The sequence below is a fragment of the Odocoileus virginianus genome, chromosome 18 (genome assembly GCF_023699985.2).
Source record: "Odocoileus virginianus isolate 20LAN1187 ecotype Illinois chromosome 18, Ovbor_1.2, whole genome shotgun sequence".
NCBI lineage: Eukaryota > Metazoa > Chordata > Mammalia > Artiodactyla > Cervidae > Odocoileus > Odocoileus virginianus.
The window spans coordinates 21,117,436-21,141,531 of record NC_069691.1 but is presented as its reverse complement, the minus strand read 5'-3'; the positions used below and the strand labels follow the sequence as shown (position 1 = coordinate 21,141,531).

The 24,096-nt window shown below is 40.3% G+C and overlaps 2 protein-coding genes across 7 annotated transcripts in view; both read left to right on the top strand.

The window, feature by feature from the left end:
* The window catches only part of GLIS3 (GLIS family zinc finger 3), a 540,750-nt gene that overhangs the window by 315,530 nt on the left and 201,124 nt on the right, over window positions 1–24,096 (top strand). The window lies entirely within an intron of this gene.
* Window positions 3,569–5,746, top strand: LOC110125813 (RNA-binding protein FXR1-like). The gene is made up of 2 exons (XM_020875123.2): window positions 3,569–4,758; window positions 4,846–5,746. Exons 1-2 carry the CDS (start codon window positions 3,624–3,626, stop codon window positions 5,235–5,237), a joined length of 1,527 nt encoding a protein of 508 aa, XP_020730782.2. The 5' UTR covers window positions 3,569–3,623; the 3' UTR covers window positions 5,238–5,746.

Here is a 24,096-nt window from a genome sequence, read left to right as displayed (position 1 = left end):
AAAATTTCTCCACAGCTGTCATAATAATAGTTCATTTAAAAATGGTATTAAAAAAACTGCTTGAACATTTCACAAGCATAAATTAATCAGAGCAAGTTATGGAGAGAGACTACAAATTAACTAAGTGACAATAGGACAGGATGAAAATTTGAAATTTGAAATTCAGGAGAATTCCAGCTATAAACCCCCTGTTGAGGTTATCACCTGATTTTCTGCCCTGAGAAGTTTATAATTTATCTCCATTTGCTTGGGTCATTGGTTAGGGTCTGGGTGTGTGGGTCTGACAGAATTCCTTGTTACTGTGTGTGGTGTGTGGCAGGGTTGGGGGGTCGGCGAGAGGGAGATGGGGGTGCACCTACATCATATAGCATAGTACTTGGCTTATGGGATATTCACAGTCAATATATTCATGAAACATGTATAACATTTATGATATGCCAGATACTTCTTTAGATAAAATTAACTCATTTACTCCTCATGGTGCACCTATCAGATAGTCACTCTTATCCCGTTTACAAATGAGAAAACTGAGCCTTGGAGAGATCAGTAACATGTCCATGGGCATAAAACTAGGAAGTGACAGAACTGGAATTTAAATCCTAGGCCTTGTGGTTTTGGAGTCTGTCATCTATGCTCCTGTGCCATTCTCTCAATAAAAATTTGTTGAAATGAAAATAACAGTCTTGTCAATCAAGTTTATAAAGCAAATTCACATCATTTCATTTGATCCTCAAAGTACCCTGTAAGGAAGGCATAGCTATTCCCATTTTAGGATAGAGAAAACTGAGGCTTGGACAGGTGGATGATTTTTCCAAACTCACCTGGCTAGTAAGTTATAGGGACAAAATGTTGGAACCTGGATGGCCCCCTGGCTTCAGCCCTGGTTTTCTCTCTGTCTTAGCTGAATGGATTAGTAACTCCTATGAACCAGGGGCCACTGCAGTCTGCCCCTTTTATTTCTAGCCGCTTCCACTGGTTTTCATTTCTCCTTGAGGTCAGTAGTTACACTCAAATGAAATGAGAAATGAGTAGGGAGGGATTTTTGCATCAAAGAGGGTTCCTCCAAATAACCAGCTTTCCTGCAATTTCTCCAATCTCTAGTATAGTTTTCTTCAACTCCTGTGCCATGTACAACAAGCAGTCACTTATGGTTGGGACTGGATTTGGGAAGTCAAAGGTAAATAAAAAATTCTTAGATAATTCTCTGTTGGATATTTGTTTAATATCTGGACTTCAGTGCTTAAGGCTATAGCTTCAGAGTACTAAAGCCCCCTTGTGGCTCATCTGATAAAGAATCCGCCTACAATGCGGGAGACCTGGGTTTGATCCCAGGGTTGGGAAGATCCCCTGGAGAAGGGAAAGGCTACCCACTCCAGTATTCTAGCCTAGAGAATTGGCAGAGTCGGACACAACTGAGCGACTTACACTTTCACTTTCACTAAAGCCCCCACCCACCCCTATTTTTCACTGTAGCACCCTTTGAGTCTGAGAGAGCACATTGCTTTCTTGTTTTAGTCCTGTATCCTTCCATTTCGACTATGGACAGAAACTGTAACAAACTTAGGCTGAGTTCTCCACTTTTCCCCCCAATAGGATCTTACTTTCAATTCAAGTTGGCAGTCATTACTAAACAATCTAGTCTTTATTTATACAACTATTTATTTATATGCCATCTTGTTCCATAGAAAATGATGTAAATTAAAGGAAACATAAAATAGTAAAATATAGGTAGAAAGTAGAGAATAAAATTAGAGAAGACAGAAATTAGAATAGGGCAAGAGCTGATGATAGAGATTTGACTTCTACCTTTTTAGCCAGAAAAAAAAAAGAACAAAAACAAAATCTGAAATGCAATGAATTTCAGAATCCTTACTGACAAATTTAAAGGTTTAAAAACCTTTAAAAGAAAATTCTCACTTGAGGTTCATTTCAGATGGTAATTCCCTGTGAAAATCATTGTAGGTACTTTGTTTATAAAGATGACCTTGAATCTTTCAGTGTAGCACATGAGTCAGGCAAGCTGAAACCTATGTCATAAAAGAAAAGCATCTCAAAGGCAAGACCATGTGGGAATGCCTAGGAAAGGAAGACCTGTCTTGATAGGAGATTCCTGATTGAGCTTTGAAGGAAGAAGTTGATTTTGATTGAAGAGAATGAAACTATGGGCATCCCAGCCCTGGGGAATGAAATGATCCATGATTGAGGTTATGGTCTTGTGTTTGGGGGAGGCAATCATTTGGATCAAGTATAAGAAGACTGGTGTGGAAGGCAAGACAGGAAGGGAGGTTAATATGAGACTGTGCCTTTTAAGAAGTTGGATGATTTCCATGGAAGGGCTGTGTCCTGATTTTGCTTGGGGACATTCATTCTGGCATCAGGTTGTATCACAGAAGTGAGGGATTGAATGGAGGAAAATCAGTTAGAGCACTGTTGCAGTAATAAAAAAGAGAAGTGACCAGGCCCCAACTAGGCCAGTGGCAATGGAAATGAAAGTAGAAAATGGAGAATCTATGTGAGCTAAAATTTAAAAGATTTGGCCAAATGTGGAGGCTCACTAGGAAACAGATAGGAAGTGCAACAGGAGAAAGTTAGAAGGTAGGTTTGGGTTATACTGAAGAAATTCAACATGCAGAGATCTGACTGAATCATCTGGAGTCTTTTCTGGTTTCTTTAGAGTATGACACAGTGGTCCAGAACTTTGAGTTTGGTTGGCTAACCCTGATTTAGAATCATGGCTCACTAACTACGTGATTTTCCATAAACAATCCAAGCCTTCATCTTGCCATTTGTAAAATGGGGATAACATCTACCATAAATAGGGTGGTGAAGGTTGAGGGAGAATGTGCACATTTGGAAAAGAGCCCACTGTGCAGCCGTCATAAGCAATCTTACTGGGATTATTTCTACTCCTAGTATTTTCAGACTGGTCTTGCTCCTTCTCTTTGGATTTCTGCTCTGTTGTCTCATCTTCAGTTCTACTGGAAACATATATTTCTCAAAACATAATCAGAGCCCCAGTGTCCCGGCTCACCTAGCAATAATAGTACTCATAGCAGCATGGTCTCACTGCTACTAGATGAGAATCCTCCACATTTGTGTTTGATCCTATTCACCACTTGGTGAAGAGGAGAGACACTCTAGGATACCAAGGGACATTCAGGTTCTGAAGGCAAGATCCTGCACCCCAGGAATTAAGGGTTTGCAGTGCTAAAATCTTCAACCTAGAAGTACTCTGGGTGAAGTTAAAGTGGCCCTAAGGACTGAAAGGCAGACAATAGAAAAAGGGAGAGCCAGGATTTCAGTGTCACTTGGCTCACCAAACTACTTCTTGAAGACTTGTAAATATGACAGTCTGCAAAAGCAGCAGCAAAAGTGGCAAGTGGTAGAAATTGTGATGTGGCCTTCTGTGAATCCCTGAGGGCAGCCGACACTAGGGAAGAGTCTCTAAAGGGTCAGTGAAGAGCTGGGGCGGCACGGTGAGACCCCAGAGGTGTGGGGCGGGGGATCCTAGTCCCGCCCTGTTTTCCCCGCCCCTCCCCCGCCTCCTTCATGCCCCTCCCCCCTCCTCCCCTCTGGTTGGAAAGTTTCTAGAATCTGTTCCCAGTGGCCTTTGCGGTTCCAACATGGCGGAGCTGACGGTGGAGGTTCGCGGCTCCAACGGTGCTTTCTACAAGGGATTTATCAAAGATGTTCATGAAGACTCCCTCGCAGTTGTTTTTGAGAACAATTGGCAACCAGAACGCCAGGTTCCATTCAATGAAGTTAGATTACCACCACCACCTGATATAAAAAAAGAAATTAGTGAAGGAGATGAAGTAGAGGTATATTCAAGAGCAAATGATCAAGAACCATGTGGATGGTGGTTAGCTAAAGTTCGAATGATGAAAGGAGAATTTTATGTCATTGAATATGCTGCTTGTAATGCCACTTACAATGAAATAGTCACATTTGAACGACTTCGGCCTGTCAATCAAAATAAAACTGTCAAAAAAAATACCTTCTTTAAATGCACAGTGGATGTTCCTGAGGATTTGAGAGAGGCATGTGCTAATGAAAATGCACATAAAGATTTTAAGAAAGCGGTAGGAGCATGCAGAATTTTTTACCATCCAGAAACAACACAGCTAATGATACTGTCTACCAGTGAAGCAACTGTGAAGAGAGTAAATATTTTGAGTGACATGCATTTGCGAAGTATTCGTACAAAATTGATGCTTATGTCCAGAAATGAAGAGGCCACTAAGCATTTAGAATGCACAAAGCAACTTGCAGCAGCTTTTCATGAGGAATTTGTTGTGAGAGAAGATTTGATGGGCCTGGCGATAGGAACACACGGTAGTAACATACAGCAAGCTAGAAAGGTTCCTGGAGTTACAGCTATTGAGCTAGATGAAGATACTGGAACATTTAGAATCTACGGCGAGAGTGCTGATGCTGTAAAAAAGGCTAGAGGTTTCTTGGAATTTGTGGAGGATTTTATTCAGGTTCCTAGGAATCTTGTTGGAAAAGTAATTGGGAAAAATGGCAAAGTTATTCAAGAAATAGTAGACAAATCTGGTGTGGTTCGGGTGAGAATTGAAGGAGACAATGAAAATAAACTACCTAGAGAAGATGGAATGGTTCCATTTGTATTTGTTGGCACTAAAGAAAGCATTGGAAATGTGCAAGTGCTTTTAGAGTATCATATTGCTTATCTAAAGGAAGTAGAACAGCTAAGAATGGAACGACTACAGATTGATGAACAGCTTCGACAGATTGGTATGGGTTTCAGACCTTCTTCCACCAGAGGGCCTGAAAAAGAGAAAGGATATGCCACTGATGAAAGTGCTGTCTCTTCTGTACAAGGTTCTAGGTCTTATAGTGGAAGAGGCAGAGGTCGTCGGGGCCCTAATTACACCTCCTGTTATGGTACAAACTCTGAGCTGTCTAACCCATCTGAAACTGAATCTGAGCGTAAAGATGAGCTGAGTGAGTGGTCACTGGCGGGAGAAGATGACCGAGAGAGTCGCCATCAGCGTGACAGCAGGAGCCGCCCAGGAGGAAGAGGCAGAAGTGTTTCAGGGGGTCGAGGTCGTGGTGGACCACGTGGTGGCAAATCTTCCATCAGTTCTGTGCTCAGAGATCCAGACAGCAATCCACACAGCTTACTTGATAATACACAATCAGATCAGACTGCAGACACTGATGCCAGCGAATCTCATCACAGTACCAACCGTCGTAGGCGGTCTCGTAGATGAAGAACTGATGAAGATGCTGTTCTGATGGATGGGATGACTGAATCCGATACAGCTTCAGTTAATGAAAATGGGCTAGGCAAAAGATGTGATTGAAGAGCATGGTCCTTCAGAAAAGGCAATAAATGGCCCAACTAGTGCTTCTGGCGATGAAATTTCTAAGCTACAGCGTACTCCAGGAGAAGAAAAGATTAATACCTTAAAAGAAGAAAATACTCAAGACGCAGCAGTCTTGAATGGTGTTTCATAAACTGAAGAAGTTCCTAGTTTACAGTTCTTTTACATTACATTTTACAATAGTGCTTGTACAAGCTTGCCAAAGATAGAATATGGATCGCCAGTCTTTCCATTGCACTTTCAGTTCCTCCATTTGGAATTCAGAAAGGGGAGGGATCCTGAAGAAATCATATGTTAAACATACTTTGACACCTACTGTGTTATATATCATCAGATGTGCCTTGAGAATAGTATATGTAACATTAAAAAAAGTTGCTGGCTATAAAAAAAAAAAAGGGTCAGTGAATTGTTTTAACATTCCTAATTACCAGGTGTGGACTGAGCTTCTGCTGTGAACATGCTCACAGATCTCTGAAAATTCAAGAAACAGTGGGAAAATGTATGAGGAGCTCTAGCTTTAATTGAAAATATAATAATTAGATTGTGGAATCCTACTTTTAATTATAGAGCCAGATTTTCTTTGGTGTCTAACTTATATTCTGATGATATTATGCCCTGACAATAAAGTTTCTGGAAATCTGTTACAATTTTTAAAAACTCCATGACTCAACCCAGAAGTATAGATAGGACCCATATCATTCCACTTTTCTCGAATCTTTTGCCTGAGTTATTGGAGAATTAAGTCCCTGTGTTGTCATGCACATGAATGGAATGTCATTTCATCTGGAATAGCTGAACTTCTCTTTTGAAGTTGGTTAAGTGGTATATTAAAGCTCTGACAATTGCCAGGCAAAATGTCACCCTTTGATTTGGACAAAAGAGGCCCTATCCTAGTCCCACACTTGAACTTCAATGGGCATAGAGACTCGCTTAGAGACTTTGATTGAGTGGATCCAAGCGGAGCCTAGAATTCTGTATTTCTAGTAGGTTCCCGGATGGTATCCACTCTTGTTTTGATGGAGCACACTTTTGAGGAGCATAGCTCTGAAGGACCCCGCTCTGGCCCTTCTTTATCTTCTCCCTTCCCTGGAAGATAAGGAACCCACAGATCCAAGGAGATGTGCCCACCCACAGCCTGTGCCCCCTTCTTCTAGACCTTGCTGTAGGTATTTGGAGTCCTAGAATTCTCTGCCCAAATGGCCTCACAGCTTCTTCTAGGGTCTTCTCTGACCTCCTTCTCAGGTTCTATCACCTGAAGTGGGTGAACCCCAGGTCTGAGGGGTGGCTGAGGACCAATATTGTGGATGATACCCCTTGTGGTATAGGATAGAACTGAGGTGAGAAGGGGGGAAAGTCAGGGTCTGCGGGGCTCTCTGGCACAGCTCTGTTCTACTGCAGGACTCTGAGAAGTTGAAGAATTCTACATTCAACCTGGCTTCCAGCCTCAGGTTCTTTGAGGAACTTAAAAGGAGAATGCCAGGAGGAGCTAGGGGTCTTGTGAACAGGAGTTGCCTATCTTGAAGTGGATAGGGTGAGTAGACACTTCACAGCAGATGATCTATGGGCCTCCATTTGTACTCTTGCCCCTATTCTACAAATGTTAAGGTGGGTCTAACTGGACAATGCCTTATGACCCTGAAGAAGTGAGATCTTCATCCTGTCATCATTTGGTATTTTGGATGCATTTATTTTTCTTGATGCACATTAGAAATGTGTATATTAGTTATGCTGGTATACAGTGTATAGCTCTATACTTTTCTTTTATGTGCTCTTCTGCTATCCTTGAATATATGTAGCAGTAGCAAATTCTCTTAAAAGTGAGATTTTTTTACAGTTATAAAAGGTAATGCAAAATTTTTATTATTTACTATTAATGTTTTTATTCTCTGAGGAAAATAAGATGATATACATTTGCATTTTATAATTTTGATAGGTTTCAATAAAAGTTGGTTCTTGGTGATTAGACTACTGGGGACCAAAGTTCCCAGATATAGATATAGATTATAGGACCAGTGCTAAGTGCTAAGTGAAAGGGTCTTCTACTGAAACTAGCGTCTCTTGTTCTATTCACACATCTGCAATGTGTGAAACCTGCTTCTGAGTGCAGGGAGCATCTGTGTTTCAGAACCCTCAGGCCGAGCACATAGGCACTCTTAGCAGGACTCACAGCACGTAGGATCTGCCACTTAGGATGGTGATCTCCCCAGGTATCCCGTGCTGCCTCCATCTGATCTTCTGGACACCCCACCCTTCCCGCCAAGGTTGAGAGGGTCTGGTGAGTTCTTTGGATTTTGCTCAACTTAACCTTCTGTCTATCGAGACTCAGTAACTGCCAGGACTTTTAGGCTAGTTAGAGTATAGGCTCCTGCATATTGGCATGAAAAATGAAGGTTTAGAAAGAATGATTTCAAGCCTCATTTGTGTCATTGAAGAGAAAGAGACTGGTACCATTGGAGCAATTTCTAATTGATTTCTCAGTTGAACTGCTTATTTTCTTATCCTCTTTATATCTCTATGGGTATTTCTTCAGCACCTATGAGCAGTTTCTTTTTTTTACTTCTTTGCCCCCTTTTTTCCTCTTTCCTTTCTTTAAGCTCCTTTTTTGACATTTAAAACTATTGAAGTGAAATTCACATAACATATAATCAACCATTCAGTGTGCAGTACATTAACATATTCTGGGCATTTAATATAAATGGGATCAAGTGATCTTTGGTGTCTGGCCTCTTTCGCTTAACATGGTTTTGTGGTTCACCCACACCTAGCATGTATCAGCACTTCAATTCTTTACATGGCTGAATAAAGGGAGAAGACAGGAAGGAAATTGATGTTTTGGAGTCATACATTACATTACATAATGCATTATCTCATTTGATCTTCATAGCAACCCTGTTATCTCCATCTGTAAGATGGAGAAACCGAGGCCTTGAAAATTTAAGAAATTTGCTGCTGCTGCTGCTAAATCGCTTCAGTTGTGTCCGACTCTTTGCGACCGCATAGACGGCAGCCCGCCAGGCTCCCCCGTCCCTGGGATTCTCCAGGCAAGAACACTGGAGTGGGTTGCCATTTCCTTCTCCAATGCATGAAAGTGAAAAGTGAAAGTGAAGTCGCTCAGTTGTCTCCGACTCTTCAAGACCCCTCCATTAAGAAACTTAGGGAGGCTCATATTGCTATGTGTAATGGCGTCGAGAATTGGCCCTAGAGGTGTCCAGTTGCAGAGTTCTCTATAGCAGTACATGGTGTCTTTGTGATCTAGTAAGTATTCAATTACTATTTACTTAATGGATGAATGAGTTAATTAGGAGAAAGAACGTGCTGTGTTGCTCCTCTAGTGGATCCGGTTTGTGCTGCTTTGGTCTGACACAAGTTTGCAGTTGGATCCTGGGAAGTGAAATTGACAGGACCCCCACCCACTGGGTTCCCCTTTCTCTCAGCTCTGAACCAGACATTCAGTTGGACAGAGCTAAGGAATCTTAAGAGATACTGACAGATTGACGGCCTGTTAGCTGGGGTACCCCTCTCCTGGGAGGGTTCCACCAGAACTCTTCTCATTTAGAGGTGGGTGTTTGAATGCCTCCTCCTCCTGAAAACTGGCAAAAGTAAAGGACTGGTTGGGAGGCTGGATTGAACAGGATCCTAGTGAGCTGTCAAATGTGACTGCTGAAATCGTTTCAGTATGAGCTTATCAGACTGTTTAGGAACAGAGAACAGCACAGTACATGTTATTTATGGCATTCACACTCTTGCAGCTAGAAACAAAATATAGAATGTCCCAGACTCAGATTTAAATTAGAATATTCCAGCATGCACAAATTAACTGAACAATAGATTTGAAGGACAAGAAACAGCCTCAAATTTAGAGGAGAGAGAGAGGGAGAAAGAAAGCAAGAGTCAGAGTGAGAAAGATTGAAGAAATATGTCTAATTTTATAGAGCAATTTGAAAATATTTCAGTCCTCAAATGCTGGTTGTCCTTTACCAACTGTGGGAATGGGAAAGGCATTCTAGTGTATCCCGTTGTGAGTTATTTTAGCGAAACTCCTACTGTGAGCAACTGCTGAATTACATTGCTTTCTTGTGGCTTTCAGACCTGTTTGGATAAATCTTTCAGAATTTTCTGCAGTCGTTTGAGCAACTTTTAAAGGACTAATGTTCGTTCAATTAAATAGATGTGTCCTGTTAGCCAGGTTACTAAAATTGTATCCTGGTGGACTGTTAACTATCATACCAGTGAAACTTTATTAGAGTGTAGCAGATGAGTGAGAGTTTGTGTCCTAAAGATTGGTTGGCTTGTAATTATTGTTGAGAGAAAGATGGGATGTTTGAGATTTCAAGGGGGCTCACTGCTGAAGGCCCCCCACCTACCCTGCAGGCATCTATAGGGTATACCAACCCTACTGACAACCAATGTATGTCCTCAAAATCTGGGAACTCATTTGGGGTCAGGTAGACCTGGCTTTGAATCCTGCCCCAGCCTTCATCAGCTGTGTGAACTTTATCCTTCTCTGATTCTCTCTTCTCATATATAAGAGTGTTCTTCAGTCACTCAGTTGTGTCTGACTCTTTGCAATCCCATGGACTGCAGCACGCCAGGTGTCCCTGTCCTTCACTATCTCCCAGAGTTTGCTCAAACTCATGTCCATTGAGTCGATGATGCCTTCCAACTATCTAATACTTGATCACCCAGTTCTTCTCCTGTTCTTGATCTTTTCCAGCATCAGGTATTTTCCAGTGAGTTGGTCTTCCCATCAGGTGGCCAAAGTATTGGAACTTAAGCTTCAGCATCAGTTCTTCCAGTGACTATTCAGGGTTGATTTCCTTTAAGATTGACTGGTTTGATCTCCTTGCAGTCCAAAGGATTCTCAAGAGTCTTTTCCAGCTCCACAGTTCAAAAGAATTAATTCTTTGGCACTCAGCCTTCTTTATGGTCCAACTCTCACATCCATACATGGCTTTGACCATATGGACCGTTGTTGACAAAGTGATGTCTCTGCTTTTTAATTAGCTGTCTAGGATTGTCATGATACTAATCATAAATGGAAATATAGCATTTTTGATAAACTTTCTCTTTGAGAAGTTTTATTTACGTTCTTTATATAATCTCAGCCTGAACACCTGCAGACAGGCTGGAGACTGCATGGATTTAATTGATGAAAGAGAATGACTTCTTTCTGGCTCTTGCCACAATCACTTAGGGAAGAATTAACCTTGATTGAGTAAGATGTGCCATAAAACTGTACTTCTTAAATGATGTGTAGAAGAGGGTCAGTTTTTTCTCTCTGCATTTTAAGCCACTGTAAATGGAACATGGTCCTCCTGTTCATGGCTGGATTCACCAGACGTGTTTGACAACACTGGATCTGATCTATACCCTGTTCAGGGAAAATTGGATCCACATATCACAGCAATATCAAGTTTCTATATAGGAATTTATATAGCAAAGTTTCTGTAAATGTAAAACTCCCAGTTTCTGTACTTATGGAGTGTCAATAACAAATAGATTGTGACCAGCCCTGGTAATCCTAATGCTTCTGTATCAGTGAGAGAGCAGTGAGGTGGGAGCATATCCAGAGCTGACAGAACTTTCTAGTCTCTGACCTCTTGTGGGCTAAACTCTATTTCATATTCTTTCCCCTTATCCCTTGCCTTGCAGAAAACCTAAAATCCAGGCTCGGGATTGCCATGGCTTTCAAAGCTGATACTACCTGTATGGCCCACATGATGCGACGTGTTTCTCAACAGAAAGAGGGTTTTGGAGAAGTTCTGAGACTTACTTGCCAGTGTCCTTCACCGAGTCCTCAGTTTTTATCAGTTCTTACAGGCATATCTCATTTATTGTGCTGTACTTGATTGTTCTTTGTATTGATACTACAATTTTCACAAGTTGAAAGCTTGTGGCAACCCTCAATTGTTAGATGATAGTTAGCTTTTTTTTTTCTTTAGCAAAATGTACTTTTTAAACTAAGTCATGTCTTTGTGTTCTTAGACATAATGATTTTGTACAGTTAATAGCTCATTTCACATGCTAGCACAGTTATGCTCAAAGTCCTTCAAGCTGGGCTTTGGCAGTACAAGAACTGAGAACTTGCAGATGTGCAAGCTGGGTTTAGAAAAGGCAGGAATCAGAGGTCAAGTTGCCAACTTTCGTTGGATCATAGAGAAAGCAAGAGAGTTCCAGAAAAACATTTACTTCTGTTTCATTGACTATGTTATAAAGCCTTTGACTATGTGGATTACAACAAATTGTTTAAAATTCTTAGAAGAGATACGAATACCAGACTACCTTACCTGTCCCCTGAGAAACCAGTATGCAGGACAAGAAGCAACAGTTAGAACCAGACATGGAATAACAGACTGGTTCAAAATTGGGAAAAAGTATGTCAAGGATGTATATTGTCACCTCACTTATTTAACTTCTATGCAGAGTACATCATGCGAAATGCTGGGTTGGATGAAGCTCAAGCTGAAATAAAGATTTCTAGGAGAAATATCAACAACCTCAGATAGCAGATGATACCCTTCTAATGGCAGAAAGTGAAGAGGAGCTAGAATCTCTTGATAAAGGTGAAAGAGGAGAGAGAAAAAGCTGGCTTGAAACTCCACATTAAAAAATCTAAGATCATGGTATCCAGTCCCATCACTTCCTGTCAAATAGAAGGGGAAAAAGTGGAAGCAGTGACAGATTCTATTTTCTTGGGTTCCAAAATCACTGCAGACAGTGACTACCACCATGAAATTGAAAGATGCTTGCTCCTGGAAGGAAAGCTATGACAAACCTAGACAGCATATTATAAAGCAAAGACAGCATTTTGCTGACAAAGCCCTGTATAGTCAAAGCTATGGTTTGTCCAGTAGCCATATACGGATGCGAAAGTTGGACCATAAAAAAGGCTGAGTGCTGACGAATTGATGCTCTCAAACTGCGGTGCTGGAGAAGACTTTTGAGAGTCCGTTGGACTGCAGGAAGATCAAATTAGTCAATCCTAAAGGAAATCAACCCTGGGCATTCATTGGAGGAACTGATGATGAAGCTGAAGTTCCAATACTTTGGCCACCTGATGCGAAGAGTTGACTTATCAGAAAAGATCCTGATGCTGGGAAAGATAGAAGGCAAAAGGAGAAGAGGGGCAGAGGATGAGATGGTTAGGTAGCATCACTGACTCAATGGGCATGAATTTGAGAAAATTCCTGGTGATAGTGAGGGACAGAGGAACCTGGCGTGCTGCAAAGAGTTGGAAACGAGATAGCAACTGACAGTAACAACAGTTAGACTATAGTATAGTGCACATGTAAGTTTTATATGCATGGGAAACCAAAACATTCTTGTTACTTGCTTTATTGTGATATTTGCTTTATTGCAGTTTGTCTGGAACTGAGCCCACAATATCTCTGAGGTATACTTGTCTATGTTTAGGAACAAATGCAAACATTTCCTTGGTGACACTTTTTTAAGGCTTATGGACAAGCTAGCAGGCTCACTCCAGATTCGGCTTCCAGGAAGTCTTTGGAAAGCAATGAAAAATAGCATAATGGAGTTACATTTAGACACAATTCTCTGAAGAGTTGCAATGCCTACTGCTGTTTTCTGAGCTGCACAGAATTTTAGCTAAAAATGAAGATTTATTCTTGGCTACCAGGAGTTTAGAATCTAAACAGTGTGGAAAGCTCAAACTATATGTTATGTCAGATAAGGACTGGGCAGTTTCATAAAATTTTGAGTATGTTTAAAAAAAATTTGACAACTGGAATTCAGTATATACATGGTTTTCTTTAGAAACCAGATTAATTTATTTCAAATTTATTGCAATACAATCTATGTAAAATAAATTATATCCTGTTAAAGAGAAAATGCATGTGTTTCACACCTGTATACGCCCATGAAATCATTGCTCCAAACAGGATACAGAGATCATTTTCTTTTTTTTTTTTTTTTGCCACATCATAATTCCACCTTTAATTTTTTTTTATACAGCAGCTATACCACCTTACATTCCCACCAATAGGGCACAACAGTTCCAGTTTCTCCACATTCTCATCTCTATTTGTTATTTTCCATTTAGAAAAAAAAATAGTACAGAGATCATTTTCATCACCTTCAGAAGTTTCTTCATTTTGCTTTGCAATCTGATCTTCTTTCAGCCTGCAATTCTAGGCAACCACTGCTCTGGGTTTTGTCATATAGATTAATTTACATTTTTTAGAATTTTAGATGAATGGTATCTTATAGTATGTACTCTTTTGGGTCTGGCTTCTTTCACTACTATACCTGTCTTGAGATTCATCCATGTTGTGTCTCAGTAGTTCATTCCTTTACAATGCTGAGTAGTATTTCATTTTATGGTTATAACATATTTTGTTTCTCTACTTTCCTGTTGAATTGGTACCAGTTATTGGCTATTGTGAATAAAATAGCCATGAATATTTATGTGCAAGTCTTACTGTGGACATATATTTGCATTTCTCTTGGGCAAGTACCTAGGAGTAAAATGTCTGGGTCATATGGTAGGTGTACATTTAACTTTTTAAGAAATCAGGATAGAGCATTTTTTTGCTAAGTTCAGCTACCAAGCAATGCGTAGACATTAAACATAGAAAGTTTAATTTTTATACATGAATGGATAGAACCAAGTTGTGGGAAAGTAAGGATTTTCTGTAAAAATGCATGCCAAAATGTGCTTTTAAAAAAAGACTTCCAGAACAGGGAAAACTGAGCTATCAATAGAGTGAATTCTAATCATGTAGTTATCAAACCAAGCATAGAACCTGGAACTTGAACCTCCATCTCCTAACACTCACCAGTTGCTCAACCTCTCTGAGGCCTCTATCTGCTTATTTGTGAAATGGGGATGATAGTTGTGGAATGACAGTTTAGAAAGTTGCCATAAGAATTACATGAGGAATTCTAGTGGTCTTCTTAGCATAATGTCTAGGCATAGCAAGTCTTTGGATATTAAGTTGTTGACATCTAAGTTGCATGTAAGAAGGTATCTGAATGAAACCATCTGAGAAGTGTATCAGCTGCATTGAAGACAAAAACAAATTCAACTGCAATTCAACATTTTTCATTGGTGATTGTATGTATCTTGTTTCTGCTCTTTGACTTAGCAAAGCACAAAAGTTACTACTTTAGGAGTTTCAAATTGTAGAGACATGTTGCTCCAGATAAACTGAAAAGACTTAAGAGGTGCTTTGTGAATTATCCAAGTGATGCCCAGCTGGTCACATGTTGAGTTCAGGAAAAAATACAGTTGGTTGCTTAGTTGTGTCCTACTCTTTGCAACCCTATGGACTGCAGCATTTCAGGCTTCCCTGTCCTTCACCATTTCCCGGAGCTTGTTCAAACCCACGTTCATCAAGTTGGTGATGCCATCCAACCATCTCATCCTCTGTCACCCCCTTCTCCTCCTGCGTTCAATCTTTCCAAGCATCAGGGTCTTTTCAAATGAATCAGCTCTTCACATCAGGTGGCCAAATATTGGAGCTTTAGCTTCACCATCAGTCCTTCCAGTGAATATTCAAGATTGATTTCCTTTAGGATAGACTAGTTTGATCTTCTTGTAGTCCAAGGGACTCTCAAGAGTCTTCTCCAAAACCACAGTTCAGAAGCATCAATTCTTCAGTACTCAGCCTTCTTTATGGTTCAACTCTCACATCCATACATGACTAATAGAAAAACCATAGCTTTGGCTATATGAACCTTTGCTGGCAAAGTAATGTCTCTGCTTTATATATGCTGTCTAGGTTTGTCACAGCTTTTGTTCCAAGGAGCTAGCATCTTTTAATTTCATGGCTGCAGTCACCATCCATAAGATTTTGGAGCCCCCAAAACTAAGGTCTGTCACTGTTTCCACTGTTTCCCCCATCTATTTGCTGGGAAGAGATGGGATCGGATACCATGATCTTAGTTTTTTTTAATGTTGAGTTTTAAGCCAGCCTTTTCACTCTCCTCTTTCACCTTCATCAAGGAGTTCTTTAGTTCTTCTTTGCTTTCTGCCATAGGGTGGTATCATCTGTATATCTGAGGTTGTTGATATTTCTCCCGGCAATCTTGATTCTAGCTTATGCTTTATCCAGCCCAGTATTTCACATGATGTACTATGCATATGAGTTAAATAAGAAGGGTAACAATATATAGCCTTGACGTACTCCTTTCCTAATTTTGAACCAGTCCATTGTTCCATGTCCAGTTCTAACTGTTGCTTCTTGACCTGCATACAGGTTTCATGGGAGGCAAGTAAGGTTGTCTGGTATTCCCATCTCTAAGAATTTTCCACAGTATGTTGTGATCTACACAGTCTAAGTCTTTAGCATAGTCAATGAAGCAGAAGTTTTTCTGGAATTCTCTTGCTTTTTCTCTGATCCAGTGGATGTTGGCAATTTGATGTCTGGTTTCTCTGCCTATTCTAAATCCAGCTTGAACCTCTGGAAGTTCTTGGTTCACGTACTGTTAAAGCCTAGCTTGAAAAATTTTGTGCATTACTTTGCTAGTGTGTGAGATGCGTGCAATTGTGCAGTAGTTTGAACATTCTTTGGCATTGCCTTTCTTTGGGATTGGAATGAAAACTGACCTTTTCCAGTCCTGTGGCCACTGTTGAGTTTTCCAAATTTGTGGGCATATTACGTGCAGCACTTCAACAAAATTATCTTTCAGGATTTGAAATAGCTCGGCTGGAATTCTATCACCTCCACTAGCTTTGTTCGTAGTGTTGCTTCCTAAGGCCCACCTGGCTTTGCACTCTGGGAAGTCTGGCTCTAGGTGAGTGATCACACCATAGTGATTATGTGGATCATTAAGATCTTTTTTGTACAGTTCTTCTGTGTATTCTTCCCACCTCTTCTTAATATCTTCTGTTTTGTTTTGTTACCATATCTGTTGTTTATTGAGCCCATCTTTGCATGAAATGTTCCCTTGGTATCTGATTTTTCTGAAGAGATCTCTAGTCTTCCCCATTGTACTGTTTTCCTCTATTTCTTTGCATTGATCACTGAGGAGGGCAGACTGACAAGTGTTCTTCAGCTTGCTTCTGACAGAAAACTGTAAGCTGCCTAGAGCCCAGGGAAAACCTCGGGTGTATCTTTGTTAGAAATATGAAAAGAGCCTCTTAAATGCAGTGTCACATTATATCATTTAAAAATGAGATCCTAACTGTATTAAATTGTTGCACAGGGAAGTTGACTGGGATACAACGGAAGTTGTATTTTAAAGCAGAAATGAATAATGGAAAGTTATCCAAGGCTGTAGTTACCTCATGTGAGGCAGATCAGGATCCAGAGGATAAAATCTTGTCTCTGTCTGCTGGTGACATTAACGCATTAAACTGAGCATCAGTCAGATAAGTTTGGTCATGAGGGGTTTTGCAAAGATCAGAGATCAATTTCTTATTCAGTTGCATCAAAACCACAAGAAAAATGATATAAATTATTTTTAAATGAATATGAATTAGTAATTCAGGTTTATTCTTTGATAGTCTTCATTATCCAGTTTGATCCATCCTCCAAACTTGATTTTTTTCCTCACATAGTATAATATAGGATATATACTCTAGTATAGAAATTATGGTGTGGTACCTACCACACATGATAGGTAGCAGCCTCAGAGACCTTCAAGTCCTTTCAGGGACTTGTCCAAGAATTGCAAATGCTCAGTTGCTATTACTCTTGAAAAAACTTTGCATCAGATCTGTGTCTTTTTTAATCTCCCAGACCCACTACTTTCTCTCGTGCATAGAAATCTCTGAGCTGCTCTATTTTTGGCTCTGTGAGCAGGTGGAAGTTGATTTGTGGTGAGTGTTGCTGTGGTTGTGATCAGGAGATGCGTAACCAGTATCATTTGCTTATATCAGGGTGATAGCAATAAAGAATTTGAAATGAGTCCACCATGTGTGCTTCTGCTAATTATTTATTTTGTTTGATACAGCTCGGCACTAATTCTCACAGTATCAGACATTTATAATCTGATGCTATGTAAATGAGTGGGGAGATATCTAAAAACTGTCTCATAGCTGGAAGCTCAGGCTTATTGGAAAAGCTATTAAATCTCATGATTAAAACCAAGGTGAAAAACCTGGTGGAAGAATCCATGTTACTAAATAAGTGTTTTTGTGTGTGACTCTTTCTAAAGATCTTAGTCTGCACTCGAAGCCAATCTGATTGGTTTAAAGGCTGAGAAATACAGCCCCAAAGACTTTTTTTAAAAAAAAATTAGGTTTCTCTAATACTCAGAAAAGGATTGGTGAAATTTACCTTAACTTGACCAGACGTTTGGGTGTGATATAAATGTAAACACACAATGGCATGCTTGGTTTGAGAGGGGTCTTGACAACTCAAGTCCTTGCCAGGAAGATCCGTAGTATACCCACAAACAAAGCTTCTTTTATGCCAGTTCTAAAAACCAACAAATGGACCTTCTCATCTGCTACCCACCCCTTCTCACCCCAATACTGGCCACAAGGGCCCCTGTTCCTCCTGCACACAGACCGCCCCTGAATTACTGTCCTTGCACTGGGCTGTTCCCTCTATCAGGAACTGCCCTCTGTCCTCATCTACTAACTCTCACCTCTTTCAAGACTTTGCTTAAATTCCACCTTCCTCATGAGATCTATTAATACCTTAGCATCTGATCTAAAATGGAAGCCCACACTTTCCCTTCTCTAACTTTTCTTTTTTACTATAGCATTTACCAACTTCCAGCATGCTGTAGAATTTACTTACTCTGTTTTCAGCTTATTGTTGGACTTTTCTTCCCATCCCTCTCCCTGAAGGTAGAGTTCTTTGCTGTATTATTCATTGTTCATGGGTGGGTCTAAATGCCACATAACAGACACTCAGTAAATATTTGCTAAATGAATAAATTTATGGTATGAACTTACCATACTGGAAAAAAAATATCTTGGGTGGTAAGGTTGCCAGATCCTGAGGCCGTCTGATGTAATCCCAGAGATGTGCAGATAGGGTCTGTTCCTACTGTTGAATTTTTTGCCAGATGCATGATATCAGGGAAGTGGCTTAATTTTCCGGGCAACCATTACTTCCTAATCATCCCTGAAAATGCTCGTGAGGGACAAAGAAGTCACAAATATGAAAGCACTGTTTAAATATCCTGTATAAACTTTGATCCTGTGTTATTATTGAGTCTTAATGTTCCAAAGAGCCAAGATTTTTTCCTATTTTCACCAAATTGTTAACCATCATCCTTCGTGTTGCTTTGAATGGAATGAAACTAGCATCTATTGACTGCTTGTTAGGTGACGCTGTGCGGGGTGGCTTCCTCAAGGCCCCTCATTGCTCCTCACTACCACTGCATGCAGAAACTGCTGTTCCCTCTTCTGTAGTACAGATGAAGGGCCCAGAAGGGTGCGCACGGTAAGTAGGATGGCTGGAATTTGAACTTCAGCCTGTGTCATTCACAGATTCTTTGTGCTCTTACCTCTCAGCAAGAATATATGGTTTTTCTTTTCTAGTCAGGGAAAGGTGGTCTCATTAGCTTGTTGTGGTGGGGTGGTTTCAGTTGCTGAGTCACGTCTGACTCTTTGTGACCCCATGAACGGTAGCCTGCCAGCCTCCTCTGTCCATGGGATTTCCCAGGCAAGAACACTAGTGTGGGTTGCTGTTTTCTTCTCCAGGGGATCTTCCTGACCCAGGGATTGAACCTGTGTCTCCTGCATTAGCAAGCAAATTCTTTACTACTGAGCCACCAGGGAAGCCCCTTGTTAGCTTACGGTCATTTATATTCTGTTCCCGATCATAGTGATTCCTGAAAGGCATGTACCAGTGTCCCTGGGGACACTTTTCTCCCCAGGTGTGTACACCTGCCTCCCTGGGGATTGGGCATCGTTGACAACAGCTATTGACTAGGAGACTATGGGTGTAGGTTAAAGATAGTTTGAGAGCTGTTGCACTTTTGATTTGTAAGTTACTAAGTCATCCTTCTCACTTCTCCCTTCTTTGAGCCCACGAACTCCAGCCAATTATATCTAAGAATCTGTGAAGTCCTTTATATTTTAGTCTAATGTTTTGCAGGTTTAATTTAATTCAAAGATAATAAACTATGACTTAGGAAGAACATCCCAAGTGTTCCTTTAATTCATGAAAAAGCAACCAGGAAGAGAAGCAGTTCATCTTATTTCCTTCCTTAGTGACTTTTTTTTCAACTGTGGGATCTGGGCCTAGGTCTGTGCATCCTCCCCAGGGCTGCCTGAGCCAGCTTTTGTGTAACTGGGGAGGGAAGATGAGGAAGCACAGCCAAGAACTTACCTCTAAACCTCAATCTAATTGTCCTGTCTCGTACTCAATATTCCTTCTATCAAGAGAGGACAAAGGCCACTAACAAGTAGCCAAGTTTATTTCAGTTTCATCCCTCGCTCCTTCCCTCTCTTCCTTCCTCCCTGTCAGGATATAGTTAAAATTTTTGATTACTTTATAGAAAGAGTTTTGCTTCTTTATCGGTCCAAGCATTCAAAATCATGTTTTTATGAAGATACCCACAGCCTTGATATGTAGCCATATTTTTGTTTTAGAAGTAGGTTTTCTGGGCTGGGCTCGGGGGACAAGGCTACCCCATTGTTGTTAAAAAATAATGTTGCTTTCAGCCAGTTTGGTCAGTACATCATGGTCTTACTGCTAATGTTCCAACGACATATTGAACTGACTGACCTTTGCAATCCCAATTTCTGCTGAATTTTTTTCATCAGTTGTAGCACCCATCCTTAAATATTGTTGCTGCCATATAGTTTGAGAAGTGTGTGTATATTCCTCTTGTAATTTTCAGACTTCTCCCCTGGCTCATTATGTCACCAGGCTATTCATTCTCAGAATTCTGTCTTTGCTTGTTATACTTCTCCTATTGGGAATCCCTACAAACTTCAGATCTTTGCATCTGAACCCTAGCCACCTTTCACAGCCTCCTTCAGATCATTTTTACACTGGAAAGACCTCTGGGACTGTCTGAAGGCAGAGATTTATGCCTTCTCCAGACCGTTGTCCTCACTCTTTCTGTCCCTCATGTGATATTTGTATACTCCTGGTGTTACTAGTTTGTGTGTGTATATGTGTACATGTGTGCATGTCTCCACAGATAGATTGCTGACTTCTTGAAAGTAGAGACAGCATATCTTATTTTTTTTTTTTCATGGCATCCAGCACCCAAATTCCATCATCTGATGGGTGAAGAAGTATATCTCACCTGATACTCCCTGCTGCAGAGTGAAGATTAGTCAGGGAGTAAACAACTTCTTGAACTGAGTATAGTTACTAACCTAGAACTAAACCAGCATCTCTTTTTATTTTTCCAAGCAAATGACTGCCACTGTTCAGTGACAAGCATAAGGCTAGCCTGTAATAAGAACTGGTTTTGGCAAACATTGAAGTGATGGTGTGTTGGGAAGAAGACTGGAACAAGTTAGTGGTTTCTGAAAGATAAAAGAATTTCAGAGGGTAATAAAGGCCAAGCTGTCTTTTGCAGAAGCACTCAGGACCAGATGACAGGCACATGGTGGCCAATTGAATGGTTGTTCCTTGACATTGAAAGCATTTAGCAATGTGATTGTTCAGCTTTCAGATCGGTGTCAGAAAATCTCTTGGGCTGCATTGCCCAAGAGTGAGATCTCAGCAGCTCCTTGTGCGGTTTAAGTGTTTGTGTTCACTTTAGTTATCATCTGATCATATGCCAGCTTGTAATGGGATTGTAGTGGCTTTGCACAACAATGGAGTCCTCAAAAGCCTGAGAAAACATGACAGATATGGTGAGTGGCAGGAACCTTAGATGTCTCATTTAATGCTGGGTGATTGAGTGCATCCATGTGGAGGAGTTTTTTCAAGTCAACATCAGAGCAGAGCAATTTCAGAAAAACATCAGAGCCTTCCCGCAATGAGATGGTATGGATGGGCAAAGGCACTTTTTGCAAATAGGTTCAGAAATCTCAAGGCAGAGGAGTTGCATTGTTTTTTCAGCATTAGGGAATCTCACTGTCACTTCACATGAAGTCTTCTAAAATGCCTCTTTGGAGTTTCTGGCCTGATGTATTTTGGTGAGCTCATTCAGTCCCTTTGTTCTGTTTAGGAATATATGATTCTTCATATTTATTTAGTGTAAAGTGGAAATAAGAGAATAAAGGAATCACAGAACTTAAGTTCTCACTGTAGAAAGAAAATGAGAGAGTTTGACCAGGAACTCTTTTTCAAAACACTGGTAATTTCAGTAGTTTCTGATACATCCTGACTTCATGGTTGACTCCGTGTAAATAGCTTCAGATATGTGAAGCTTTTTCATTGGATGACAGTGCTGCATGGCCATTCACTTTCTAGGTGAGTAGTGATTGGGGTCAGCCAGTCATTCACTGCATTCAGTTACTTTGAATGCAATGAACTTCTAGTAGAAAATATGGCCCATTTTTGAATTAGCTTTTGGTGCCTTAACCAGCGAAGAAATGTCATGTGCGGGAAGATTGTAACTGAACCATGCATTTGATAGCCTACCACAACAGAACCTTTGAATTTGATAAGCATATTTAACTGATACAGAATTTGTCAACTGTATAGTATTTATCAAATTCTTATTTATCAGGGCCAGATTGAATATGCTTTATTACAGAGAAGAGTCTTTGTTACTGCTGTTGAACTTCTTTGTAGATAGGAAAAATGTAACAATGTATTGGATGATAGAGATTGAAGAGGGGATATTCTTGACTTCACAAAAAGTGAAAAAATTCAGATAGAATATTAAAATATTTATAGGGTAGGTGTGTATAGTTTAGTGCATACTGCAAATGAGAATTCCCTTTGTCTTTTTTAGGCTGTAAGTATTTTGTGGTTAACATAGGTTGATAGGACAATGACATTATCTTGCTTTTGTATGAGTTTCCAGGAAAGGCAGTATGGTGGAAAGAAGATTGATGAAAAGGCCAGAATTTTTATCTGGAATATTCTCCTCAAACTCTACCTCCTTATTCCCTCAAAAACCCCTTATATCATGTGTCTCCACACGTCACCCTTCCATGACACGGTAAACTAGCTTTAATTTATTCTTTATATTTCCTCTCAAATACCACTTTTAGGAAGCCTTTGCCTAATTTCCAGTGTAGCTCAGAATCCCCATCATGTTGTCTCATCATCAGATACTGTTTTTCTCCCTATAGAGGAGCTTTCATCCCACTTGTAACTTAATAATTGATTGTGTAAATAGTTGTTTATTATCTATCAAATATACTAGAATGGAAGCTCCATGAAGGAGAGGTCTATCAATGTGTTCTCTAATGTACAATGACCTCTTCTAGGTATAAAAGCTGTCCATGAATATTTGTTGAAGGAGTGAATGAGCAGTGAGTGAGTGAGTGAATTGTCCCAGCTCTGCCAAGTTTCAGCCTTGTCATACTGGGTCAGTTACCCACATCTCTCATTCTTAGTGTGTACATCTGTCCTTCAAATGCTGGACTACATGATTTCTTTATTAGTTTCCTGTGGCTGCCATCATGAAGGTACATAAACCGGTGGCTTAAAATGACAGAAATTTATTCTCTCACAGTTCTGGAGGCTAAAAGTCTGAAATCAAGGCATTAGCAGAACCATGCCCCCTCTGATGGTCCTAGAGAAAAGTTCTTCCTTGCCTCTTTCTAACTTCAAGGCATTCCTGGCAGTCTTTGGTGTCCCTTAACTTGCAGCTACATCACTCTGATTTCTGCCCTTGTTTTCACATGGCCTTCTTCCCTCTGTGTGTCTGTGTCTCTCTCCTTTTTATTAGCATACCAATCATGTTGCAGTTAAAGCCTACCCTATTCCAGTGTTACCTCATCTTGTTTAAATATGCAAAGACCCCATTTCCAAATAAGGTCACGTTCTGAGGCCCTGGGTGGAGCTTTGTGGAGACACTGTATAACTCAGTATGTCTTCTAAAGCCCCTGCTCGGTTTTTTGGTTCTGTGACTTAGCCTTCTGTGAGTCCGTCCTCTCACATTCACAGCTTTACTCTCCTCATGCTGGTCTCAGACATGTTTCAGGCTGATTTGAGACAAAATCCAGGAGCTGGTATTGCCACCAGCAGGGAATATATCAGAGCTTACTGGCTGATAGGAAATATTTGAGTCCAAATAAAGTCAATATTTCTTGATTCTGAGGCCACATGTTGCTTCTCTCTTCAGATTTGTCTGCCTTTCATTGCCCTTGGCTCTCTCAGAATTATGTTATGCCCATATGGTACTTTTGCATGAAAGAGTAAAAGGTGTCCCCTATGTTTGGGAGTTCAGCTCCCATCACCCTTTCGCCAGGCATATTTGTGCTGAATACAACTGGCCAACCATGTGTTGAGGCCTTGGCCTCTCCAAATGTTTGACAAATGCCTACCTGGATTTTTGTTCCTCTGCCTTGCCTTACCCTTTCACACTCGAGTCATCCAGGTTTGCATCTGTCTGTCTGTCCTGCTTGTGACTGTTCTAATCCTCAGATTCTCTTTTATCCTAACACAAAACATTTGCCACCAAGAGATCAAGCACTGACTAAAAACTGAAGGTAAAGGTAGCCTAATACTTCATTCCCACAAAATAATAAGCTATTAATAGTAGATCTCAAGCCTTCTTGTGTTCTCTATTTAATAGAGAGGCGAAATGAACATTTATTGAGGACCTGCTATATGCCAAACTCTATATACTGGTTATAAATGTCCAAATGTGTATACAGAGTATGCATCTTATTCCTATTAACATATTTAAATGAAGAAATCGTAAAAAGAAACAATCTCTAAGGACAGAAAATTTATTA